At 32.3% G+C, this 11,496-nt stretch overlaps 1 protein-coding gene across 4 annotated transcripts in view; it reads left to right on the top strand.

The window, feature by feature from the left end:
* The window catches only part of LOC117180809, a 162,052-nt gene that overhangs the window by 80,981 nt on the left and 69,575 nt on the right, over nt 1-11,496 (top strand). For 3 of the 4 annotated variants that reach the window (XM_033373318.1, XM_033373319.1, XM_033373322.1), the window contains one exon: nt 474-557. The exons of the other annotated variant lie outside the window; for it this stretch is intronic. In XM_033373318.1, coding sequence (XP_033229209.1) covers nt 474-557 — 84 coding nt within the window. The remainder of the gene's footprint in view (nt 1-473; nt 558-11,496) is intronic. 4 annotated transcript variants of the gene reach the window in all.

The raw sequence follows: 11,496 nt of genomic DNA on the forward strand, positions 1-11,496 counted from the left end.
GTTTTCTGCAGTTTGACCTTCTAGTGACCTTGAATCCGATATAGTAGAGGTCAATGAACCTTGGATTCGAAATTAGCGACCCCAAAAACCCATATATGTATTTTTCTTGATTTTTTTATTGGATTTTTTCCCAAAAACACTGCATAGAAGCGGTGAAATTTTTATTTTTGTAAAGGGTACTTGGAGTGAATACGGGGAATGAGGGTGGTCCTTTTAATGTGGAATTGACTTCTTATTGTTAGTAGATACTGTAGGAATTTTTTCTAATGTTTTGGGCCAAATCTAAATGGGGCCAAGAACCGGCCTTAGGAACCCTCCTCCTTTATTATTTGTACTATATGCATTATTATTAATCTTAGAATACTGAATTCAGCAGACAATTTACATTTTAAAATAGCTTTTTAGATACTAAAATGGACTCTAACACTTTTACAAAACTAACACATACTAACAATTATTAACCAAATTAACAGATGATCAGCTTATGGAAAAATATTCTATTCTATTGATGGGAGCCTTGTCGAGACTCGTGGTTTCTTTAGAGATTGTTACTCAAAGTAAGTATAGACTATAGAGTCCATAAATTAGAAATTCACTCATTTTTTATCCTCGTTTTTATCTATTTAATATTTCACTAAAATTAACCAGAAGGTAAATCATATCTTTGTGTCATAAATTCCTTCTGAAACTTAAAAAAATACTCTTAAGATTAGAAACAAATTATAATACCTATTCATAAAATATTCGTTTGAGCAAAAGCTTCAAAATTTAAAACTTGAAATAAAAATGTTTTAAATTGTGAAAATTAAAAAATCTGAACTTCGAAACATGCATAGGGTAGAGTGGGGTTAAAAGTGCCACATACGATAACACAAAATGTAATCATTTGTAGGGCGGGGTTAAAAGTGGCCAAAGTTTATTTTTCATAACACTGTGTTTAAATTAAATTAGGTATTTCCTTGGTTTTTGCATAAAAATATATATAATACATTAAAGTTCCACATTTTATAATATGTATATATTTTATAATGTACGTATTTTATAAATGTCAAACTTCAACCAAGTACAGTGAAACTCTTCTATAGAGACGATTTTGGGGCTAATGGTGTGTGGGAACTAACTCATTATAGCCCGCTCCGCTTTTGTTTATTCAAGTCTGAGTGATCGCCTGAGTGACAGTGATAGATCCCGCCAACCCCGCGCAGCTCCTGTTACACCTACCTGCAGCGCGGCGTCTTTTCTCGGAAGGGCCATAGAAGGGAGGGCTATTCAAGGGTTTAACTGTAATTGAGGTTTCAAACAGAAAATATAAATTCTGGACGAAAAATGTAATAGTGGTGTAAACAAAAACAGTTGAATTCATCAAGAAAAGACAACATTTTTAACAAAATAGTTGAATCCTCAACCAAAAAAGACGAATTTGGCACGAAAAATTTTAATATTTGAACCCAAAATTATGAATTTTTAACGAAAACGTTACATTCCAACCAAAAAGTTAAATCTATAAGTAAAAGAATGCCTGTAAAAAAGTTTCAATTTTTAACCAAAAAAGACGATTTTTCAACTGAAATGATTGATCTTAAACAACAAAAAATGACCTGTTAACAAAATAGTACATCTCTTATTCAGACAGTGGAATTTTCAACCAAAGACATGGATCTTATATTAGAATGATGAATCTTGAATTTATTTAAAAAACTATTTTTTAACAAAATAATTGAATCCTCAAACTAAAATATGAATTTTCAACCATATAGTTACATTTTCAAGCAAAAAGTCAAATTTCAATCCGTAAAAACGGTTGATTTTACAAAGTGTTTACAAAATAAGCTCTAAATTATGAGCAATAATGATAAAAGAAAATTTTAACAAAATAGTTATATAATACTTTCAAAAAAGCGGTAAGATATATGATTTTACAAACAATGTCAATATTGTACGCTGTTTGAAATTAGGGCAAAAACACTATTTTACACAACTTCCGCATTTTGCAACTAGCATAATTTTACAAAAACCTTATTAATTTATTAAAACTTCATGAACTTGTGAATATTATGTGAAAGCATTATATAAAAAAAGGAACTGAAATATTAAAAGACTTGTCACTCACTGTAATATTACCTAACTCAGCCATGATAAGAATCTTCAGAGTTAACAAACTTTATAAAAATAATTTTTTTTCTAATAGTAGTATAACTTTCCACAATTTATATTCCACAATTCGGTTTTTTAATTATATCAATTTACGGTAAAAACAGTAGTGTCCCACATTTGGACACTTGTTCCGGATTAGGTTCTCTTGCCCCAAATCTTGACAAAGTCGGAATAAAAAATCAAAATTGAAAAAAATATGCTTTCACACAAAAATATGTTTCAATAACATTATCTGGTTAATTTTAACTCAAATTAAAAAAATGCTTTGTTCACATTTTCTTTAATCTATCATCATCGAATAACAAATCAACAACTGCAATCCGCATTTTGCACTACATCCTTCCTCTAAATATATGTGTTTAAGAGACTCGTATGTGCATGATAATTACAGAGACTCTAACGAGCTTCTTTCTTCACACGTTTTTTCCCCCTGTACACTTTTTGCCCTGGCTAATATGCGTCAGAAGCGAAAATAATTCTGCACCAGTGAATATCTTTAATTTATTAATAATTAGCAAAATATTTATTATTTCTGTGTATTATTTCGTAAGACAACATTTGCATGCATGTATATTGTAGAATGTAACATACGCCTTACGTAAGTGACACAGAAATCGTAATTATCGTAATTCTGACGGGCAATTCTATTTGAGAACGACCTTCTTCGTATAGTACCAACTGTTCACGTTCCGTCGCGGAAACGGATATTGGAAAAATTAGCCATATTTATTCCGAATTTCTGTTAGAAAATTGTGTATTTATTTATTGAAAACTGCAACAAGCCAGGATAAATTCTTGCATCCTTATACCAAACATAATATTATCGCAGAGTATCGAGCGAATCTTAAGAACAAAATTTCAGGTCTTTTTCAGATTTTCCAGGTCAATAAATCAAGTTTTTCCAGGTTTCCCTTTTTGTAAATCAAATAGTGAAATAACTGTTTGATATATACATAAAAAATGAACCAATGTACTTTTTGTTGAATATAACCAATTCTGTACGGTTACATTTGATTGAAAACCTGCTTCAGGAATATAAATTATTAAAAAATTATTGACTTTTTAAAAATATTAAAAATGCTGCTTTAAAGTTTATTTTAGAATTTAATACTATTTTATAATTCTAACTTAAACCAAACTAATGATGTCGAATTTCGACATCAAATTTGCAAGTCACTAACAAATTTTAGGTAATTTATTTTTAAATCTTTGAGATTTTTGTGAAATATTTTGAAATCGTTTAAAATCTTTAAAAAAAATTTGAATCATTTGAAATCTCTGGAAACTGATATAAACGCCTTTTTTTAATATTTTGAATTCTTGTATAATCTTGGAAATCCTTGAAATATTGTGAAATCTTCTGATTTTTTTTGGTAATCTTTTGAAATATTCAAAATATGCCTGAAATGTTTGTAAAATAGTTTGAAACCGTTTGAAAATTTTGAAATATTTTTAAATCTTTCAAACCTTTTAAAATCTTGAAACTTGAATTTTCCCTACAATATGTCGAAACAATCTTGCCAAATAAAAAAATGGACTCAAAATCTGTCAGATTCTTTTTTGAAAATTTTGGAAATCTTTTTGAATATTCTTGTTAAATGAATTTAAAAAACTCATTTTAAGTTCTTCTAGGAATATTTCAAAAAATGTATTATTTTAAAACATTTCAGATTGCTCTTAGGCTTCTAAATTTTGTTGTTCGAAATCTTCAAAAATATACACTTTGTTTTAAAGGATTTGAAATTTTTTAAAGTTTTGAATTATTTTTTTAATCTTTTCAAAACTTCAAAATAAAATAAAATTAAATAAAATTTGTTTTTATTTCATCTTTTTGAATATTTTTAAATAGTTTTGAACATTGTCTTTTTTAAAAAAATGCGCATTATTTAAAATAAACTTTTATTATTAAACATTTCAGCCTTACCGTGTTTAACTTCTAAATTATATCCCTAAACTCAGTGACCTAAACTTTTTCAATTGAATTTTGTACCGCATCGTGTTCTACATCGCATTGTCTCCCAATAATTTACTAAATATTGTATTATTAATTAAATTTGGTATGCAGTCAAAGTTTGAATTTTCCATTTTTCAAGAAAATTTAAAAAGTTGTTATGATAACACAGGCCCACAAAAAAAAGTTGTCTGCGTGAGACAAGTGACTAGACTACTCTTATGAATTTTGCGCCGCTGAATCCAAATCTGGCCTCAGAATTTCTCCTACAGGTCTCAGTTTTCCCCTATATGAAAAAAGTAGGGAAAAGGTGAGGGGTTTTTGGTCACACAGGCGATACAAAAAATTTGTCTGCTCGAGACAAGTGACTATCCTTATGGATTTTTAGCCACTGAATCCAAATATGACCTCAGAATTTCTCCTAAACGTCTCAATTTACCGCTAGACGCCAAAGGTATGAAAAAGTTTAGGAATTTCTGGTCACATAGGCCATATAAAAAATTTGTCTGCAAGAAATAATTGACTAGGCTACCATTATGGATTTTGAGCCGCTGAATCCAAATCTAGCCTCCGAATTGATCTTACGCGTCTCAGTTTCCCTCTGAATGCAGAAAATAAGGAAACCCCTAGGGATAACTTGCACGTTATTTTGATAATGCCAGTATACGTGAAAATAGACTCATCGATATTATATTCTTAAGTGCAACGACTTGTAGAGACTTAAATTGTATACAACATTTTTTTAGTGTGCCTTCTATTTCCCCTAGCTTGGATAATTCTAGAGAAATTGAAGGGCCTTCTCAGATTATATAGATTTACACGAAAAAATATAACAAAAACCGACTATCTTTTACAGTTTTGCGTGCGAAATCAGTCACTTGAACGTACAAACAACTTTTTTTTAGTGGGCCTGTGTGACCAGAAATTTCTTAGGCTTTTTCATACATTTTTCATCTAGAGAGAAAATGGAACAAACCTGACAAGTTTGGGGTTTATGTTTAGATTTAACACGCAAAACTGCAAAGGATATGGCATTTTTGTTATTTTTTCACGTACCGATCTATATGATATGAGAAAGACCTTGAATTTCCCTAGAATCACCCAATCTAGGAAAAAGGGAAGGCACACTAGAGAATTTCTGTGTACAAACTAAGTCTCTATAAGTCGCGGCACTTCAAAATATAACATCCATATGTCTATTTTCGCGTATACTGGTATTATCAAAATAACGTCTAGAAATATCCCTAGATTTTTTCCTATTTTCTGCATCTAGGTGAAAACTGAGACGTGTACAAGAAGTTCTGAGACCAGATTTGTGTTCAGCATCATTGGGTTTCGTGCATACAAATTTTTGGTATGCCATCTGTGACCAGAAAATCCCTAAGCTTTTCCCTACTTTTCGCATCTAGGGAGAAAATGGTAGAAGCTCGAAAAAATTAGTGGTCAAATTTATATTGAGAGCGCAAAACTGCAGAGGAAATAGCATTTGTCTTATTTTTTGCTTTAAAGTCAGTTTGACATGCGCAATACCTTCAGTTTCCTAGATTAATCCTATCTCGGGAAAACGGTAAGCATGTTGGGGAATTTTTGTGTTTGAATTTGATCTATAAGAGTCACAACACAATAGAATATGAAACCAGTACCGTTTTTTTTCTGTATATTGGTATTATCAAACTAATGTCCAGAATAGCCCCAGTTTTTCACTATTTCCTGTATCTAGGGAAAAACTGAGACGTGTGGGACAAATTCTGAGGCCAGATTTGGATTTGGCAGCTCAAACTCCATGAGGGTAACCTAATCACTTGTCTCGTGCAGACAAATTTTTTGTATGGCCTGTGTGACGAGAAATTCCCTAGGCTTTTCCCTACTTTTTGAATCTAGGGGGAAACTGAGACGAGTATGACCAATTCTGAGGACATATTCGGATTCAGCGGCTCAAAATCCATAAGGGTAGCCTAGTCACTTGTCTCGTGCAGTCAAATTTTTTTTCTTGGCCTGTGTAATCTTGTAGGGCATTTAAAAAGCAAAATTTTTCTTTTCTTGACTTTTTTCATATCGTGCGTTATTTGGCTCAAAATGTTTATTTTTGTGTTTTTTGGAATTTTGTAAATGCTTTAACTCTGGTATTTTAGATTTCATCAAAAAAGGAATTAGGATAAATAGATAAATCTTGAATAATATGAATATCCGTACAGCGAATTTTTTATTCCTAAAAAAAGTGGTCTAAAAAAATTTCAAAATGCATTCACATTTTAAATTTTTATCCAAAATGGCTGGCTAGCGAACTTGACCCTCAATTTAAAATACTAACAAACTAAAAATCTACAGAGACACTAAAGAACGAATGGACAGACACATTCGTACAAACCTGTTTTTCGAATTCAGGGGGTCTCAAAACGTGAACATTTAACAAAAGCTGGGGGGACGGTCAAATTCTACACGAACCTAATACCTTCTCTGATGAAAGTGTAATAAATAACATCTCTGACTTTAGATTACGCTTAATAGATGTAGATATCTAGTTAAAATTAAAATTTAAAAAGAATGTTGCATAACTGAAATTGTTGAATAACTTGTGATTTATTATAATAGCAAAAGTTCTTGTTAAAAGTTCAAGAGTAAAAATCATAAGTATAGGAGTGGTCAATCATTGACTTTTCAAAGTATGAAATATTCATGCCCGTGTGGAAAAATGTCCGGGCAGTCTGGTTACATATCTGGCCCAAGTCCGGGTTTATCTAGACTGTCTAGTCTGGAAGAACTGATCTGGCTCAGGTCTGACGTCTGGAAAGTCTGTTCTGGCATAGATTTGGCACTGGTCAGCTAGCCAGGAAGGAAAAAATCATAAGTTCCATCAGCAAATTTTTTTTGACATACTTCATAAATATTACAGGGAGTCTAAAATAATGAAAAATAAGAAATCCAAACTATGAAAATACAATTAAGTTTTCCCAAGTAATTATAATTCATTGTTTGGCCCGCGGCGTGCATATATCTTGCCAGTTGACGTCACAACTTGAAGTATTCTGACAGTGCTTGGCTCCGACCTCTCGGAAACAATGCTAGTTTTTGTCGATCAAGTATCACGAACTGTCAAAATTTTTTATTATTTTTCTAATAATATATTAATATAGCCAAAAGTTAGCTGTAAAAGCGGAGGCATAAAATGTACCAAATCTTTAATAAGTCATTAAATAAATAGTAAGTACAAACCTACTTTTTATCTATTATAAAGGAATAAGTATTAGAAACGATAATTTAATTTATTTATTATATTGATGGTAGTATATTTTTGACGCAAAATATGAATTTTTACTGATTATACCAAACATGTATTTTATATATTTTTCTAGGAAATTATGTTTTTCTTTTTGAGCGTGTCCTCAAAGCGTGTCCTCTAAACATGGACTATATGATTCTCAACGATAAAACATTCATCGATCAGCCATTCACTAGTAGCTCATAACTAGCGGCTGACCAGAACCTGTCTAACGGCTGACCAGACGGTCTGGCCTGGAGCTAGCCAGAAAAAAACGTTATACTTTCGACCAGGCCCAGGCCAGACTATCTGGTCAGCGCCAGGGCTGGAAACCTGGCGGTCTGGTCTGGGCCAGACCAGCGCCATAACATTTTTCCACACGGGTGGTAAATGAGACGATTCCATACTTCAAGTATATTGAAATAGTATATCTAAAATATATCTAAAGTATAGATAAAATATAACTGAAGTATAGCTGAAGTATGGAATATACTTCATATATGATTAAGTCTATCTAAAGTATAGGCTATTCTTATTATTATTACACCATTAAACCATTTCCCTTTCGGGGTGGGCGTGACTCACTCGGTAGGGGAAAGGAGTAATGTGTGGAAGGGATAAGGATTTTTCAGATTCATCCAGAATTCTCGTGCTATTTAAGTAAATAACACGTTCGTTCTGCAACACTGCTCTGACCCAGGTTTCAGGCGTCATTCACTCTACTGACACTCTTTTTATTAACTATTTACCGCCATACTTTCCTGTCCTGGCATACTTCTCTAGCTTCTTTTATGTCCATGCATTTTTCATGCAGGCTCTCGTGTTTCGGTGACTTCTTATGTCTCTTCTAACTAGGGTCTCATTCACACATTCTAAACATTCTTTCTGCAGTCTACCTCTGGGCACCCTGCCATTTACTTTACCTTAATACACTTGTTTCGTTAGTCGAACCATCTTAACCGATTTCTTTCCCATGTGTCTACTAGCGTCTCTTCTGCACCACATTATTTTAGAATTGTCTCGTTACTTACGCGGTCCATCAGGCTTCTCTTTTTCTCCTTATCTTTTTCTTGATAAGTCCATGTCTCGCTACCGTATAGTGCAGTCGGTACAAATATAGCATTATGTATTGCCATTTTAGCTTTATTTGATATATTTTTACTTCTGATAAGGGGACCTGCTCTACCAATAACCTTCTTACCTTCATTTATTCGTATATCTAACTCCTCATCTATCTTCCCGTCCCTAGTAAATAAGCTACCAAGGTATACGAACTTATCAACTTGTTCAATTTTCTCATCATTTAATAAAATATTGCATAGTGTTTTCTCACTCTTTCCTTCGAACACCATAATTTTTGTTTTACTTACGTTAATTTTGACGCCCATGCTCTTCATGCTTGCATCTAGTTTATTCAACATTCTTTGTAAGTCTTCGATAGACTCTACCATAACAACCTTATCATCTGCGAACGCTAATCCACGTACCCTTACTGTTTGGAGATCCACACCCTCTTCGTCGAAGAGAGCCATTCTTAAACACTTGTCCACAAATAATATAAATAACCATGAAAACATAACGCATCCTTGTCTAACTCCTTGAATAATATCGAAACAGTCACTCAGTTTCCCATTCACACTTACACTCGCTTTGCTACCTGTATATATTGTTTTTATAGCTCGTAGGATCCATCCATTGACTCCATACTCTTTCAGGACTTCCCAAAGTTTACTTCTATCTACCTTGTCAAAAGCTTTTTCTAGGTCAACAAATGCACAGAAAACTTTTTTTCCTACTGTCAAACTTTTTTCTGTTGTTTGCATCAAGCTAAATATTTCATCTGTACATGACCTTCCTGGCATAAACCCACTTTGGACTTCCCAAATCTTTGCTTCTGTTATTTTCATTACCCTACGAATAAGTATTTTTGAATATATTTTACTTACCGTGCCTAATAAGCTAATCCCTCTGTAATTATTGCACTCGCTTTTATCTCCCTTTCTCTTGTATATTGGTATGATAATCGAATTTTTCCAATCGTCTGGGACGTCTTCCATCTCGAAACATGAATTTATCAATTCGCACAGTCTATGTGGTATGCACGCGCCACCGTGTTTAAGCATTTCAGCGTTAATACCGTCTACCCCGGCAGCCTTACCGTTTTTCAAGTTCTTAATTATATCCCTAATCTCAGTGACACAGACTTTCTCAATTGAGTTTTCCATCGCATCGTGTTCAACATCGCAGTTGTGGTGTCCTATAGCTTTATCTCCGAATTGTCTCATAAAATAGTCTCTGAAAGCCTCTAGTATTCCGTCTGCATTATATACCATTTCCCCCCTACTACTTCTCATGTTGATAATTTCTGTACTTTTCTTTCCTTTCATTTTTTTATAAATAGTTTCCTGCTTCCTTCAAAGTCGTTTTCTATAGGCTATAATTCATCTATATTTGAGTATAGCTGAAGTACAGGTTATGCTTCATTTATACTTACCCAAGTCGAAATGTAGACCCTACTTTGAAAAATTATGTATAAATTATATATAGTGTGAAGTTTTATATATAATTTTCATGTGTTTTATATAAAAAATAAATAAATAAAAAAATTAATATTATATATAATACTACACACTATGTGTAAACTATACATAATATTTCAGCCTGGGGTAGGTGATTAAGAATCACAAAAAATTATAAGAATAAAATATTTTCTATCGCTAACAACAAATATTATGTATGAAATTAAAAATTTGAAAAATATATTGAAATTAATTAAATTAATTAATTATAATTAAATTCACAGATTGTCACTAAATTTTTCTTACAGTATTACGGTTAATTTATTTGCAACATGATATTAGGGAGAAAATCATTTTTACCCAGGAACAGTACCACTTTTACAATGGTGTGGTCATTTTTGTTACTAAACAATAATAATTGAAAGTTTCTGAAACATGTTTTACAATAATATTACTATTTACGTGTCTACCACTTGATTCAGTAGGAAACAGCATTTCTTTTTGCTAGAAAATGTTAACTATTTTAATCTTTTTATCATATTCATTTGAGAATAAGTACAGCCAAATGTATGAAAAATATTTGACTACTCATCTCGAATTTTGAGACGACGAGACAATGGGGTATGAAACCAGTACTGTTATTGTTGATATAAACTTATTTCCTGATGAATATTAGATTGAATCTTGAACTCAATATTTGTATTTTTCAGTATAATATGATTAATTATGATGCTGAATGACTTTTTTCAATCTTTTCTTAATAAAGAGATAAAAAGATATTTTTATTGAAATCAGCAAGTTTGACATTGTATTCATTTAAGTAATAAATAACACAGAATCAACTTTAAATATGTAGTCTCAAGTTCTTTTGAAGCGTGTAACGCAGAATAATTCTAAAAAACAGAACCAATGTATATTGAACTCTTCAAAAATCATTTCAAATATTTAACGACACAGAAAGTAAAAACAGTAATTGAGGAGTTCTGGACAAGAAGGCGACAGGCGCTCGAGAGCGAGTAAAAGTATTGTCCAGGCTGTGACGTGAGGTATCAAAAGTGAAATTCGAAATTTGAAAAAACCAAAAATATATTCAGATATCTCTTGAAAAATGAACGTGAGTCTCTATTTATAGATTTCCGCTCGGGCTGCAAATTTTCCAGTAAAGAAGTAAAAACTGACATTTTTTAAATTGAAAGAACCATGTTTTTTCACATTAAACTCGCCATAAGTAATTCGTTTAGCAACTAATTAACAAATTTCTTTTTAAGTTTTATTCGTGACACTCTATCGGAGGCTACAGTGTCCAAAAGGAGTCAAAAGTTAAATTCTAATGTTTTTTTTTAATCCGAATGGAACACCACGTTTTTAGACTTTCACATTAAAAAATTGAGCGAGGAAGTTTGAGCTACGACAAACTTCAAGCGAACGAATTTTCCGCCAATGTATTGGCCAAATTTTTGGAAAATCTCAATTCGATTTGATTTTTAGTTCCATAATTACAGCGACTTTATTACGAGCTCGCGACGCGACACCACAGGATTTTGCAGGGGACGCCGCCGGAACTCTAACTAGCGCGAGCGAGTGGACAAAACAAAGAATGGGCAAGGACGATG

Source organism: Belonocnema kinseyi, chromosome 9 (genome assembly GCF_010883055.1).
Source record: "Belonocnema kinseyi isolate 2016_QV_RU_SX_M_011 chromosome 9, B_treatae_v1, whole genome shotgun sequence".
Taxonomy (NCBI): Eukaryota; Metazoa; Arthropoda; class Insecta; order Hymenoptera; family Cynipidae; genus Belonocnema; species Belonocnema kinseyi.